This window comes from Callithrix jacchus, chromosome 10, assembly GCF_049354715.1.
Source record: "Callithrix jacchus isolate 240 chromosome 10, calJac240_pri, whole genome shotgun sequence".
In the NCBI taxonomy this organism is placed as follows: Eukaryota; Metazoa; Chordata; class Mammalia; order Primates; family Cebidae; genus Callithrix; species Callithrix jacchus.
Window position 1 is genome coordinate 115,105,137 of NC_133511.1, and position 16,001 is coordinate 115,121,137.

Genomic DNA, 16,001 nt, shown 5'->3' on the forward strand with positions numbered 1-16,001 from the left:
TATTCACTTGAAGAAAAAGCTGGCCCTGGCTTTATCACTGCCTGCAGTTTCCCTGTTTCACTGTCTGCACTCTCATTGCTTCCCACCACTTCTTCTCACTTCCACGGCTGACACTGGTCCAAGCCACCACCGTCGTGCACCAGGGCCACTGAGTTTGTCTCCTGGCTGCTCTCCCCAGTTCTCTCCATGCTTCCCCTTCACTTTACTCTCAAAACAGCACCCATCCACAGTGCACCTGCCCCAGATTGGCGAGTTCTTCCACATCTCTCTCTGGCTTGCTGGGCTCTTTTTTGTTTAAATTCATTTATCTTGCCCTGCTGTCATTAGATATTGAAAAGAAAAATAGGCCAGGCATGGTGGTTCATGCCTATAATCCCAGCCGGATTTTGAGTATTACTAGAAGCAGCCAGCAACCATTAATATTGGACTGTTCGATCACTAGTACCCAAACCTGGATGCACAAAAAGATCTCTCTTTTAGATCATCCCACACAAGGCCTCCAAGTTCCTATCACATACTTTTCTTTTCTTTCTTTTTTTTTTTTGAGACGAAGTCTTGCTCTGTTGCCCAGGCTGGAGTGCGGTAGCTTGATCTCCGCTCACTGCAACCTCCACCTCCTGAGTTCAAGAGATTCTCTACCTCAGCCTCCTGAGTAGCTGGGATTACAGGAACCCGCCAGCATGCCTGGCTAATTTTTGTATTTTTAGTAGAGATGGGGTTTCACTATCTTGACCAGGCTGGTCTTGAACTCCTGACCTTGTGATCCACCCTCCTTGGCCTCCCAAAGTGCTGGGATTACAGGTGTGAGCCACCGCACCCGGCCATCCTGTCACATATGTCTGTTAATTAATTAGTTCATTATGTGTTGAACTAATTAATGTACTGATCAATACATCAGTATGTATTGATCAAGCACCTAATATGAGCCAGACAGGTTATAAGGAAAAGAATAAAGTAATTTTAGATTTAGTATGATGAGAACAATAAAAACAGCTGAAATGATGGAGAGGAATTGAAGGTCATGGGAGACCTCTTGAGGGAATGAAATTTGAGCTGAGTCCAGAAGAATGAGAGGGAGCCAGTCTTGCAGAGTAGAAGGAAAAACTAGTCCTGAGTCTGAAAAGGGATAGATTTATTTAAGGAATAGAAAGGAGGCCAGTGTGGCCTAGTGGTGGGGAGTCGGGGAGGAGGATTGGGGGGTCCCAAGCTTCGTAGTAGTAAGAGTATCCCCTGTACCCAATCTCCAAAAGCAGTGGCTTTCTTAGATCATAAAACACACAGAAAGTGAAGGCCTGGTTTTTTGTTTTGATTTGTTTTGTTTATTGAGAAGGAGTCTTGTTCTGTTGCCCTGGCTGGAGTACACTGGCACAATCTCAGCTCACCGTGACCTCCTCCATCCGGGTTCAAGTGATTCTTCTGCCTCAGCCTCCTGAGTAGCTGGGATTACAGGTGTGTGCCACCACTCCCAGCTAATTTTTATATTTTTAGGAGAGACAGGGTTTCACTGTGTTGGCCAGGCTGGTCTCGAACTCCTGGCCTCAAGTCATCCACCCACCTCGGACTCCCAAAGTGCTAGGATTATAGGCACGAGCCATTGCGCCCGGGCTTGTTTTGTATTTTCTTTGCAAAATGTCAGTTCAGTATAAAAATGTGTTCAGGGCCTACTGTGTACCTGCCACTTCAGCTCAGAATAGAACTCAGGAGTTTTGTGTTTTCCAGACTCCATCTAGTGACCCGTCAGCTTGCCCCATCACTTTTGCCCTCTCTGCCCCTCCTCCTCCAAATCTCTCCGTCCATTGTGAGCCCTGAGACACATCCCTGTGTCGGCAGCTGCCCCATTCAGCCCCTCCTTAGCCCAGCCTTAAGCAGCTGCTTTTGTCTCAGGACGAGGGAAAGGGCCTATGTAAGGAACCTGGCGGTGTGAGTGTGAAGGAACCCGGGAGGCCTCGCCTGGGCTCTGGATGAGCAGCGGAGGCCAGGGTCATGCTACACGTGGGTCCTGAAGACAGCTGTTAAGGTCTCTAGGGTTAGGAGAGTCCATTGGGAAGAAAGGTGACCACGGGACGGATGCTGCCAGGCTCAGGGCGGGAGGGACATGCCGTGATTGAAAGGTGCCACCTGTCAGATCTTCCATGGGAAATCCGAGCCTCCCAGTCTAGGGGAAAGTGTTGTACCAACAGGGCAGTAAACAATGCTCTTCAGGCAGCCCAAGCCACTTGAAGTGGGGGTGGGGTGGGGTGGAAGAGGGAGAGGAAGAGGGGAGGCGGGACCAAAGAGCTGGGGGCTAGAGGCCACTGGGGCTTAAAGGCAGCCTGGAGTGAGGCTGCTCAGCTGGAGGAAAGAGACAGCTCCCGAGCCACAGGCAGAAGCCCCACAGGTAGGAGAAGCCCTGGGCTCCTTTCTAAGGGTCCCTCTCCATCTGCCAATTCTCCCTCCCACCTTCCAAGGGCCCCCCAGTTGGAGAAATCTAGGCTCCTTTCTAATTCTCTCCACCGCGATGTCTACTCTCGTTAGATGCCAGGATTCTCAACCCTGGGGAGCTGGGCAACCTTGAGATCACCTACAGAGCAGCCTGCAGGTGACCATCCATGAGGAGGCCTCAGAGCAGGGGAGGGGACCTTGGGAGTCTTGAGAGTCAAGCTGGGTTGGGACAGACTGTCTAAGCCAAGCCTGTCCAGCCCACAGGCCGCCTGTGGCCCAGGATGGCTTTGAATGTGGCCCGACATGAATTCATAAACTTTCTTAAAACATTATGAGATTTTTTTCTTTTTGCAATTTTTGTTTTAGCTCATCAGCTAGTGTTAATATATTTTACATGTGGCCCAAGACAATTCTACTTCTACCAGAATGGCATAGGGAAGCTAAAAGATTGGACACCCCTGAGATCAGCCTCTCCAAGGGAGGACCTCTGGCTGGGTGAAGGTGGAAGCCTTAGGACAAATGAATGAGAGATGAGGCTGCAGTGGGTGGAGGATGCATCACAGAACATCCAGCATTTATACTTCTAAGGGTTTGGAACTTGAGCTCCCATGTCCCTTTCATCCTGGGCTACCAGAAGAAGCAAGAAAAGGCCAGGCACGGTGGCTCATGCCTGTAATCCCAGCACTTTGGGAGGCCGAGGCAGGAGGATCATCTGAGGTCAGGAGTTCGAAACCAGCCTGGCCAACATGATGAAACCCCGTCACTACTGAAAATACAAAATTAGTCGGGCGTGATGGCACATGCCTGTAATCACAACTACTAGGGAGACTGAGGCAGGAGAATCACTTGAACCCGGGAGGTGGAGGTTGCAGTGAGCTGAGATCACGCCATTGCACTCCAGCCTGGGCAAAAAGAGTGAAACTCTGTCTCAAAAAAAAGAAACAGGAAGAGAGAGGGAGGGGAGTTATCTGCAGTGCTGCTTTGGACACATTAACAGGGATAGTCTGAAGGCTTCCTGGGGAAGGAAGGAGGAAGGAAAGGAGAGAGTAAGAAAGGAAGGTGGGGGTGGAGAAACGTTCATGAAGGACCTACTGTGCACCCAGAAGAAAGAGAGAGGAACTCCTCAGCTGAATCTGACTGCCCTTTTCAACTCGTGGGGTGCCCGCACTCTGGGCCGGGGCCTTTGGAGGGACACTGGGCCGAGGGGCTTGTGGGAGCATGTATTTGGTGTGAGTTGTAGAGGGGGAGTCGGGACTCTTGGATTCTAGATAGGGCTAGGCTATTTGTCCTGTGACTTTTGTCAAGGGATGTCAACTCCCTGAGCCTCAGATTCCTACTGGCTCCCTAATGGGGCCAATAACCAATTGTGAAGGGTCAGAGCTGGAAACCATTGAGAGAAAGCAGGGCCCCGCAGCTTAAGCTGTCAACTGCTGTAGGGCTGTGAATGCTGGGGGTAGGGGTGGCATCCCGGTTTCTCAGCATTTCTGAGTATCTTCACTCCTTTCCTATTTATGACAAGCCTGGAGGGTGGAAAGCTGAGGTGATGAACGTGCAGGATAGCCGAGGGATGTGTATGCATGTGTGTGTGTGTGCACGCGCGTGTGTGTACGTACATCTACCCTTCCCCTCCACCACCCTAGGTATATAGCATGTAGACAGAAGGAAAGAGTGGCCAGCCTCGGTGGCTCCTGGCTATAAATAAACCCAGCACTTCAGGAGGCCAAGGCAGGAGGATCACTTGAGGCCCAGAGTTTGAGACCAGCCTGGGAAACATAGTAAGACCCCATCTCTATAAAAAAATAAAAAGCAAAAAACTAGCCAGGTGTGGTGGCTCACACCTAGGGTCACAGCTCCTTGGGAGGCTGAGGTGGGAGGATCACTTGAGTCCAGGAGGTGGAGGTCACAGTGAGCTATGATTGAACCACTGCACTCCAGCCTGGGCAACAGAATGAGACCCTGTCTCTTAAAAAGAAAAGATGACTGGAGCACTCAGCTATGTCTTAGCCAAATAGTGTCACACTTTGAGGTATAAAAAGGGCTTGTTATCATCTCACTGGCATTCAGTTCTCTCTGTCTTGTCTCACTGATAAAGGCCCTCGAGGCTCCGTCAGGATCTTGCTCTGGCACAGGGCTGGGCATAACCAATCCACACCATGCGAGCTGATGAGTGCTGAGTACTCATTCATGCAAAGCATGCTTCTGAATCCTGTTTCATTTTTTGGTTTTTTTTTTTTTTAAGAAATGGGGTCTCACTTTGTTGCCCAGGCTGGAGTATAGTGACTATTCATAGGCAACCTTTATAGTGCACTGCAGGCTTGACCTCCTGCCTCAACCTCCCAAGTAGTTGGGACCGCAGGCATGGACCACCACATCTGGCTCCAAATATTTTCTAAGCAAGGGCTTCCTTAATCCTGCACCATCCCTATGGGATAGGACCTATTGTTAACTGCTGAAATCGAAACACAGAGAGGACAGAAAGGTTGCTCAACGTTACACAATTAGAAACTCATGGGAGCAGGGATCCTATCAGAGGAAGACACCAGAATCAACGCTTTTCACCACTAGTCCATGTCATCTTCCAAACAAGAGCGGAGAGCAGGAGGGGAAGGGGTCATGTTAATCCAGCATTTGCCATGCTTTCTTCTGCTGAACACGGTGCTGCTTAAGAGAGTGGTGGGTGCTCCTCAGGAAAAACAAAGAAAAAAAAAGCAGAAAAAGAAAACTCATGGTCAAATAGGTTTGGAGAAAAGTGAGTTAAATGAAGTTTAAGCGAAGTTACGGTTTCTTAACTATCTGGTATCTAAAATCTACTTAAATGCTGTTGAAGTTGTATATCCGTTTCTTTTTTTAATTTTCTTTTCTTTACTGTAGAGACAATTTCATTATGTGCCCAGGCTGGTCTTGAACTCAAGCAATCCTCCTACCTTGGCTTCCCAAAATGCTAAATTACAGGCGTGAGTCACTGCACCTGGCTGAAATTTTATATCTCTAAGAGGGTAAAGAGTAGACTTTTTTGGCCAGGCGCAGTGACTGACACCTGTAATCCCAGTACTTTGGGAGGCTGAGGCGGGCAGATCACGAGGCCAGAAGATTGAGACCATCCTGGCCAACATGGTGAAAACTCATCTCTACTAAAAATACAAAAATTAGCTGGGTGTGGTAGCGCATGCCTGTAATCCCAGCTATTCAGGAGGCTGAGGCAGGAGAATCGCTTGAAACAGGGAATTGGAGGTTGCATTGAGCCAAGATTGCACTGCAGCCTGGCAAGGGTGAGACTCTGTCTCAAAAGAAAAAAAAAAAAAAGGCCAGGAGTGATGGCTCACACCTGTAATCCCAGCACTTTGGGAGGCTGAGGTGGGCAGATCACCTGAGGTCAGGAGTTCAAGACTAGCCTGGCCAACATGGTAAAACCCCATCTCTACTAAAAAAAAAAAAAAAAAAATATATATATATATATATATATACACACACACACACACATACACACACACACACACACACACACAAATTAGCTAGATATGGTGGCATCCTCCTGTAATCCCAGCTACTTGGGAGGCTGAGGAGGAGAATCGCTTGGACCCAGGAGGTGGAGGTTGCAGTGAACTGAGCTCGTGTCACTGCACTCTATCCTGAGGGACAGAGCAAGACTTCATCTCAGAAAAAAAGATCAACCTTAGCCAGAGAAGATTCTTCCTCCCAACCCCACAGGAAACCCGTTTCGTGTCATGGGAGACCCTAGTTTTCCACAGAACACAGTGTGGAGAACCTGACCCAGACGAACACCATCACTGCCAGTGGACACTGAGACCCAGAGAGGGCAAAGGACTTGCTCAGGTCTCAGTGGGGACTGGAAGATGCAGGTCACAGCCAGCCCCACAACTCCCTGGCTCCCCGGCATCTCTGCTGATGTGTGTCCATCTCCCGGGCTCAGCTTCCCTCTTACTTTAAGGCATTGCTAGAGCCACTGAACCAGGAAAGGGCTCTAGAGGGAATCGGAGGACAGTGCGAGCATCTTGATAAATCCCAGCCTACTTTTAGGGGATGGTGAAGGCATCGAATTAAGAAACCCCAGGACTCTGGGTAAGACCTGAGTGGGTGGTCGGAGCAGAGCCCTGCTCCTGTCTTCCTGCCTCCTGTCCTCTGCCCAATTACCCAGATGCCCTCGATACTATCACTGAGAAAGATGGTACTGCCAAGGGCAGGCGGTATTTTTAGTGCGTGACACGAGTGTCCACTTTTCTTACTGCCTGAGTCATGCCCTGAGCCCTATTTGGGGATTGTTTTCTTTGTAACTACACCCCCAAGAATGCCAGGGGGATGAAGGCGCTAACCCGGTGCCCCCACACACCTGTTTTTGTAGATCCTCCAGTATATACAGTACTTAAATAGGAAACTCCAAGTTAAGGTGTCATAATCTCTCCCATGCTCTCAGGGAACAGTCAGAGGGTCAGATTGCCCAGCAGATGCCAGGGAGAGTATGGTTCTATTCTTCACTCAAGGAAACGCTTCCTTGCCCAGGCCCACCTTTTCCAAGAACCACAGGCTGGCAGAGCTGGCAAAGCTCCAGACACCAGCTGGCCCAGGGGCTCCCAAATTTCTGCCGTTTTTATACACCACCTCTATGATTTTGCTATATCTGCACCACCTATATTCCAGTTTCCTAAATGACTTCCTTTGAATCAACTTATTTTTAAATTCAGTAAATGTATTTTTAAAAGACACTGTATCACTGTTAGAAATAGAAACTTAATATCATTTGCCAGAAATAGAAAGTAACTGTAAAAATAGATACAATGGAAACCAGTGTCAATCAATTCCATCTAGATACTTCTGCTTGCCTAGGCTCTCAGGGGAAAGTAACAATTGTAACGTAGGTGTTCTAGGATGCCAGTATAAAATTGTGACCAGGGACTGCTCACACCTGTAATCCCAGCACACTTTGGGAGGCTGAGGCTGGCAGATCGCTTGAGCTCAGGAGTTCGAGACCAGCCTGGGCAACATGGCAAAACCCCGTCTCTCCAAAAAATACAAAAATTAGCCAGGTGTGGTGGTGAGCACCTGTAGTCTCAGCTACTCAGGAGGCTGAGGTTGGAGGAACACTTGACCCCAGGAGGCAGAGATTGCAGTGAGCCTAGATTGTGCCACTGCACTCCAGCCTGGGCAACAGAGCAAGACCTTGTCTCAAAATAATAAATAAATAATACAATAACATTGTGACCACTTCACTGGGTTAATCAAAAAGAGGCAACATGACTGAAAAGGCATTATGTGATTCAATGTTCTTTAAAGCCGAAGCCAGAACCTATAGAGGGTTGTGGGGTAAACACCATCCAATATCATGTCAATGTCGCCCAACCAACCCAGCTTTAGGGAAGCAGTTCTCTCTCCTTCCTGCTTGGGTCCCATGTCCAAGTAGGAGCCAAGATTGAACCATGGACCTCCTGACTCCCAGGCCAGAGCTCTCTGAGGATGGGGTCTTCACCTCATCCTGAGATGGGGAATGAGTGGGTTTGCTTGTCTTCTTTCCAGAGATGGAGCAGAAGGAAGAGAAGCCCTCTGAGGATGGGACCATCGTCTCCCCAGGTGCAGACAACCCTGAGATGTCAGGAGGCAGAGACCTGGCAGAGGAGATGAAAGGCACAGCTGGAAAGGTCATCCATGAGGGGCCTCCCGCCAAGGCAGGAAAGCAGGAAAATGCACCAGCCGAGGATGGCACGTCAGCAGAACTCCAGGGGGAAGCGAATGGATTAGATAAGGTCAAGGTGGAATCTCGGAGGGAGGCTGGTGGGAAAGAGGACGCTGAGGCTGAACTTAAAAAGGAGGATGGTGAGAAGGAAGAGGCCACCACAACTTCTCAGGAGATGACTGGCAGGAAAGAAGAGACCAAATCTGAACCCAAGGAGGCTGAGGAAAAGGAGGAGAGCACACTGGCTTCCTCCAAGAAGCAAAAGGCTGAGGAGAAAGAGGCCAGGCCAGAATCTAAGGAGAAAGCCGATGCCAATGACAGAGACAAGCCTGAACCTAAGGCGATTGTTGGGGAGGAGGAGGCCAAGACAGCCTCTCGGGAGGAGAGAGGCCAGAGGGAGGAGCGCAGCACTGAACCTAAGGAGGAGGCTGCAGACAAAGAGGCCAGGGTGGAACTGCAGAAGGCGGCCGTGGTGGAGGATGAGGCTAAGGCTGGACCCAAGGAGCCCAGTGGGAAAGAGGAGGCCAAACACGATGCAAAAGAGGAGGCTGATACAAAGGCAGAGGCCGATGCAAAGGTGGAGGCTGATGCAAAAGAGGAGGCTGATGCAAAGGCGGAGACTGATGCAAAAGAGGAGGCTGATGCAAAGGCAGAGGCTGATGCAAAAGAGGAGGCTGATGCAAAGGCGGAGGCTGATGCAAAGGCGGAGGCTGATGCAAAAGAGGAGGCTGATGCAAAAGAGGAGGCTGATGCAAAGGCGGAGGCTGATGCAAAGGTGGAGGATGATGCCACAATGGAGGCTGAAGCAGCCGTGAGTGAGGCAGGAACAGGGCAAGGAGGCTGTGGCGTCTCCTGCTCTGGAAGCAAGCCCCCTCTGCTTCAGTCAGTCTGGAAAGTCCAGGCTTCCTCCCCCTGATTTCCAGAGCCCGGGGTGGGAGAGGGGGGCGAGGGGTGTAGCACTGTAATCCCAGGCTGCCTTTCAGATCTTTCTGAGTCCTCATAAAGCCAGGGCAGGTGCCGTGTGACCATGAGCCCACGCAGATCATGCTCATTCCAGGAGCCAGGCAGTCCCAGCAAAGAGCAGGAGCAGGACGTGGAAATAGAGCCTGAGGAAGGGGCAGGGGTAACTCCCAGCTCCCCTGAGGAGTGGCCTGAGAGCCCCACGGGGGAGGGGCATGCCCTCAGCACAGGTGAGTGAGAGCCCACGGAATGCTGCAGGGGCCACCTGGGGGAGGGGCGGGAGGAGCATGTCCTGGATAGCCCCAGCTTCCCTCCCTCCTTTCCCTTTCCTCCAGATGGGTTGGGTCCAGACTTCGTAGCTTCTGGAGAGACCAGTCCTTCAGCCAGGTAATGTCAAACTCTGGGGCTCCAGCTCCCACTCCCCCTACCTCCTGCTCCGCTCAGCATCCACCATCACTTCAGTCTGGGTCTCCCCCAGCACCTGATTTCAAGATATTCCAGGATTCCTGGCATTCAGCGTCCTATTCCAGGCAGAGCCCAGGAAACCAAAGAAGCCAAAGGCATGGCTGGGCGCAGGGACTCACATCAGTAACCCCAGCACTTTGGGAGGCTGAGGTGGGCGGATCACCTGAGGTCAGCAGTTTGAGACCAGCCTGGCCAACATGATGAAACCCCGACTCTACCAAAAATACAAAAATTAGCCAGGCACGGTGGTGTGTGCCTATAATCCCAGCTACTTGGGAGGCTGAGGCAGGAGAATCACTTGAACCCAGGAGGCAGAGGTTGCAGTGAGCTGAGACCGTGCCATTGCACTCCAGCCTGGGTGACAGAGCAAGACTCCATTTCAAAAAAAAAAAAAACAAAAACCCCAGAGGCGGAAAGGAGCTGGATGGATACCTGGTCCACTTCCCATGCTGTGGCTGAAGTCTGTGCTTCAGCATCCCTAACCCTTCACAGGAGCTCCTTATCTTTCAACTGATCATGTTTCCATGGTGCCGGTTGTCTATAAAAGCATGATGGGAAAGCCAGTGGTTCTGCCAGGTATCAGCTGTGTGACCTTGGCCATGTCACTGAACCTCTTCTCATCTGTGAAGTAGGAGTAGCAACTGTATCCCCCTCATAGGATTACTGGGAGGCTTCAGTGAGTAACAAGTGCAAAGCTCTTTAGCCCAGTGCGTGGTCCATGGCAGGTGCTGGATAAAATCATAGGCTTGTGCTTGCCATTGCGCAACTTGTCATTAGAAGAACCTCCCATTACATGGAGCGAAAATCTGCCTCCTTGTCCCTTTCACAGGGAAAGATAACCAGTGCATAGTCACTGCACGTGGCAGGCACAGCTGGGTGCTTTACATTCACCTTCTTACATAGGTCAGGTAGGAAGAAGCGAAGCCAGGGTCCAAACTCAGGTCAGACCTCAGAGGTGTCCTAGCTCCGCCCACATGTCCTCACCAGTGCATATGCTCCCCCAAGTTAGACCCAGACTCATTCTTCCTTCTCAATGCCCTCCCAGTGCTGAGCAGAGAATAAATGTGTGCCACAACTGCACACAGCCCTTTAGACAGCAATGCCCACCCCCCAGCACCTCGGCCCCCTCCCTGAGTCCTGCAATGCTGGTCCCAGCCTCTCTCACGCTTCTCTGGACTTCTCCATATAGTGAGTCTTCACCCAGCGATGCACCCCAGAGTCCCCCTGAGTCCCCTCCGTCAGGGGAGAAGAAGGCACCAGAGCGCAGGGTATCAGCCCCTGCTCGGCCCCGGGGGCTGCGGGCACAGAACCGCAAAGCCATCATGGACAAGTTTGGCGGGTAGGACATGGTCCAGGGGCTGGGCTGGGCTTTCCCGTAGGTACCAGAGGGTTGGTGGGAGGATGACCTCAGGAACAGCCCAGGCCAAGGCAGGGGGATGGACATCTGCGGACTGGGATTCTCCCAGTGGGGCCCTTCATGGCCTCCTGTTCTCTGGCTTGGCCTTGCACCCCTCCCCCCACACAGGGCAGCCTCTGGCCCCACAGCCCTGTTCCGGAACACTAAGGCAGCCGGGGCAGCCATCGGTGGTGTCAAGAACATGCTCTTGGAGTGGTGCCGAGCCATGACGAGAAAATACGAGGTGGACATGTGACAGAGTTGCATGGGTGGGGCCGGGGTCCAGGGAGGGTCTGAGGGGTGCAAACCCCAAAGGGTAGGAGAGTGGGAAGGGAGCCAAGTCTAGGCCGTCTGGCCGAGGCTCACTGAGGCCCCATCTGTGCCCTGCCTGCCGTAGCATGTGGACATCCAGAACTTCTCCTCCAGCTGGAGCAGTGGCATGGCCTTCTGTGCCCTCATCCACAAGTTCTTCCCTGACGCATTTGACTACGCAGAACTGGACCCCACGAAGCGCCGGCACAACTTCACCCTGGCCTTTTCCACAGCAGAGTAAGCCACAGCCATGGGCTGGCAGAGCCGGATGGGAGCTTAGGCAAGGACTGGATTTACGGGGTTGAGTAGTGGGGCCGTTACATTTATGCTGGTGCCACACATTAATGTATCCAACAGACACTCCCTCTGCCGCCCAGGCTGGAGGGCAGTGGCTCAATCTCAGCTGACTGCAACCCCCACCTCCTGGGTTCAAGAGAGTCTCTTGACCTAACCTCCTGAGTAGCTGGGATTACAGGCGCATGACCCCATGCCTAGCTAATTTTTGTAATTTTTTTTAGTAGAGATGGGGTTGCACCATGTTGGTCAGGCTGGTCTTGAACTCCTGACCTCATGATCCACTTGCCTTAGCCCCCAAAGTGTTGGGATTACAGTTGTGAGCCACTGTACCTGGTCAAAAAGACACTTTTTTTAGAGGGCCAGGCACTGTTTCAGGCCCTGGGGATACAGCAGTGGGTGAAACAGACAAGAATCTCTGTTTGGGTCAAGGGCAGTGGCTCACGCCTATAATCCCAGCACTTTGGGAGGCCAAGCCAGGAGGATCACTTGAGGCCAGGAGTTCAAGACCAGCCTGGGAAACATAGTGAGACCCCCCCCCCCATCTCTACAAAAAATCAAAAAAATAGCTGGGCATGGTGGTGGGTACCTGTGGTCCCAGCTACTAGGAAGGCTGAGGTGGGAGGATCACATGGGCCCGGGAGGTCAATGCTTCATTGAGTCATTGAGCTGCTACACTCCACCTTGGGTAACAGAGCAAGACCTTGTCTCCAAAAAAAAGTTATTATTTTTAAAAATGAAAGGGAAATTGGACATCTGGACTTACAGCTCTAAGAGAATATCAGGAGGTCAGACAGCTCTGCCCTGACCAAGTGCTCCTGGCCTGGAGGGTGTGAACCACTGTCCTCCTGCAGTTGCTTGGACTCTGGTTCCAAGCCAGGCAGAGCCACTGGAAGGTGGGAGGAGAAATCAGATGGCAATGACAGGCCGACAGGAGGCATCAGGCACCTGAAAGGCCAGGAGGCTGTAGAGATGTGTGAAGAAGGAGGGAGGAGAATAGAAGCTGAGGTGCCTGGGTTTGAACCCTGTCTCCTCCTCCCTAGCTCTGTGACCCTCTCCAGCTGACCTAACCTCTCTGGAAGCCTCACTTCACAGGGCTTGTTGTGAAGATTAAGTGTGAAGAGGAAAGAGTGTCTGCCACAGCCATCATACCGCACTGCCCGTTCCACAACTCTCCTCGGATTCCCATGGAGTCCAGGGGTGAGGGCAGGGAGTGGCCAATGCCAAAGCCCTCAGTGGCGGGGCCCTTCCCCACTCACTCCCCAGGCTCGATGGGAATGAAGGTTTTTGCCTCTGCCACACAGAAGGACAGCACCCTAACCCACAACTGTGGGGCACTGCATTGGATGCAGGGAGCTTATACAATTCTCCAAAATCCTCCAGTGTGTGTCCTTCTTCCCACGGCTCCCAGTCTGGTGTGGATTTTGGCAGTCTCAGCCCCAAAGGAGGATTTCCACCTGGGCCCTGGTTTCTCCTATGCCAGCACCTATGGCTGGCTTTGGTGGGCAGGGACTGCTGAGACCCAGCTCCAGAGTGAGGATGCCAGAGGCATCAGGCCCCCAGGTTAAGGCTCAGCTGCGTCACTCACTTTGGCCTTGGCCAAGCCACCAAAACCACTCTGAGTCTGCAGTTCCTCTTCTGATGGCTGAGGATGGAGGGAAGGAGTCTATTAGAACATTTGAGGGGAAGCATCTGATAAAGCAGGAGTTTGGCGTGAGGCCCCAACACTGATTAGCTCAGCTTTTCGGCCTCAGCAAAGCCTGTGGTGTCACAGAGCCCCAAAGGGCAGCTGCAAAGTCAGAAAAAGAAGACTTGTTGCCAAGTGCCAGCAGCTACTGAAACACCAAGCTCCTGCCTCGGGTCCTTTGCACAAGCTCTTTCCTTTCCCCAGATGTGCATATGACTTACTCTCTTTAAGAGGCCTACCCTGAACACCCTAAAAAAAATACCACAGCCGGGCACGGTGGCTCACGCCTGTAATCCCAGCACTTTGGAGGCCAAGGTGGGCAGATCACCTGAGGTCAGGAGTTCAAGATAAGCCTGGCCAACATGGTGAAACCCTATCTCTACTAAAAGTACAAAAATTAGCTAGGCATGGTAGTACACGCCTGTAATCCAGTGACTTGGGAGGCTGAGGCAGGAGAATCGCTTGAACCCAGGAAGCGGAGGTTGTAGTGAGCTGAGATCATGCCACTGCACTCCAACCTGGGCAACAGAGCAAGACTCCATCTCAAAAATAAATAATTACATCCATTAAAAAATAAATTAAAATGCCAGATCTCCTCCAACATAGGAACATGTTCTGTCTCCCTTCCTGCCTTATTTTCCTCCTTAGCACCTCTCGCCATCTGATGTACCATCTACTGTGTGTGCTGATTACTGTCTCCTGCCACAAGAATTTCCATGCCACGAGAGTGGGGAAGTTTTGATTTTATTCACTGGTGAATTCTCAGAGCCTAGAAGAGGACCCGGCACATAATAGGCTCCCGATAAATACACAGAGACCGAATGAATGACGCTCCTGGAGATACGGCAGCTGCAAGACAGGACTCTGGCTGGGATTTGGTTCCTGTCCTTTATCTTTTTGCCTGTTTGTTTGTTTTTGAGAAAGAGTCTCACTCTGTCACCCAGGCTGGAGTCCAGTGGTGTGATCTCAGCTCACTGCAACCTCCGCCTCCTGGGTTTGAGTGATTCCCCTGATTCAGCCTCCTGAGTAGCTGGGATGACAGGCGCTTGCCACCATGCCCAGCCGATTTTTGTATTTTTAGTAGAGACAGGGTGTCACCATGTTGGCCAGGCTGGTTTCGAACTCCTGACCTCAGGTGATCCACCTGCCTTGGCCTCCCGAAGTGCTGGGATTAAAGGTGTGAGCCACCACGTCCAGCCCCTTTAAGTTCTTTTTGAGGGACCTGGCCTAACAGAAGCTCCCCGGTTCCAGAGGACAGATACACATGCATGTGAAAGTGGTGGGTTAATGCAGAACTAGAGACCACAGGGTCCTGCTCCCATGTGAGGACAAGAAGTGCAATGAAAATGTGGCTTTGGAATCAGTCCCAGCTGGGTTTGAGTCTTTAATTTTTTTTTTTTTTTTTTTTTTTTTTTTTTTTTTAGAAGCTCCCATTCTCCAAAAAGTTCTCACTAGGTTGCCCAGGCTGGTCTCGAATTACTGAGCTCAGGGGATCCTCCGCCTTGGCCTCCCCACGTGCTGAGATTACAGATGTGAGCCACTGTGCCTGGCCTAAAACTCATTATTGAAGAATTGACTGATGTTGGCCTTGGGATTACCTGTTTACATCCTCTGATTTACCTATAGGAGTATCACAGCTAAAGCACCTGGCCTGGGTTATCTCATCTGTATAACGGGACGGCTGGCTTAGCTGATCTCCCACCTCCAACATCCTAGCCCATCCTATGGGCTTCATCCTTGCTGGGCTACCTGCACCCATCCCCTTAGCTCCCATTTCCTTCACCTTTGACCTTCTGCTCCTCATCTCACCCCATTCCTTAGGAAACTGGCTGACTGTGCTCAGCTGCTGGACGTGGATGACATGGTGCGGTTGGCCGTGCCCGACTCCAAGTGTGTCTACACCTACATCCAGGAACTGTACCGCAGCCTCGTGCAGAAAGGACTGGTGAAGACCAAGAAGAAATGAGGAGGTGGCTGGCTCTGTGGGCAGAGATGGGCAGGGCGCCTAGCTCACCAGCCGTGGCCTGGAGGCTCCCTTCTGTGCCAGGGGCTCAGGCAAGGATGTGTGATGCTGGTTTTAACTGCATTAAAAGTGCTTTTGTAAAAAAAAAAAAAAAAAAAAAAAAAGTGCTTTTGTAAAACCCTGTCTGGCCCTTCAGTGCTCTCTCCATACTTGGCCCAGGAACCTCTGCACTCTGGGATAATAAACTCTGGCCACAGGGGTTTCCTCACCTGCTGAGATCTCAGTAACTGTGCAAGGTGTCTGGGAAAGGACAATGGCTTGGGTCCCACCACTAACAAGCTGTGTGACACTGGGACATACGGTTAACCTCTCTGGGCCTCAGTTTACAGTCTGAAAGGGAATAATGGGAATTCCACCCTTATGAATTAAGAGTTATGTTGTGAGAGTTAAATGAGATGATGAAATGGGCAAAAACCTTTGCCCAGTCCTGCCACTCAAGTGGTCAATAAGCGGTGGCCAAAAATAAAAACGAACTTGCGTTTTGACTCTGGTGGCACTTCTTCTGGTTATCTTCCCCCTTTCTACACTTCTCAGGCTGGGGGACTCCAGGGCAGGAGCTAGAGAAGATTCTCCAGAAACCAGTGGGATCTGGGTCATTTTCTTCACTCAAAGACACCCCGTATTCGGTCTCTGAAACGCCAGCAGTATTCCAGGAGCTTACAATTGCGACCAGAAAGTTCTTCCTCTGGGTTAAGTTAATCCCTCCATCTGGCTGAAGCTTTGGCTTGTTTTTATTTTTCCATTGCTCAAGAGCTAC

General features: G+C 51.2%; 1 protein-coding gene across 2 annotated transcripts; it reads left to right on the forward strand.

Annotated features, from left to right (window-relative positions):
• Window positions 1–2,329: 2,329 nt before the first annotated feature.
• On the forward strand, window positions 2,330–15,729 carry SMTNL1 (smoothelin like 1). 2 transcript variants are annotated; one of them, XM_009008142.5, is made up of 8 exons: window positions 2,330–2,377; window positions 7,951–8,918; window positions 9,165–9,297; window positions 9,403–9,454; window positions 10,722–10,871; window positions 11,058–11,172; window positions 11,326–11,477; window positions 15,043–15,729. In XM_009008142.5, exons 2-8 carry the CDS (start codon window positions 7,953–7,955, stop codon window positions 15,185–15,187), a joined length of 1,713 nt encoding a protein of 570 aa, XP_009006390.3. In that variant the 5' UTR covers window positions 2,330–2,377; window positions 7,951–7,952; the 3' UTR covers window positions 15,188–15,729. The 2 variants fall into 2 exon arrangements, with proteins under 2 accessions (XP_009006390.3, XP_009006391.3); XM_009008143.5 differs by having other exon boundaries at window positions 7,951–8,882.
• Window positions 15,730–16,001: the final 272 nt, after the last annotated feature.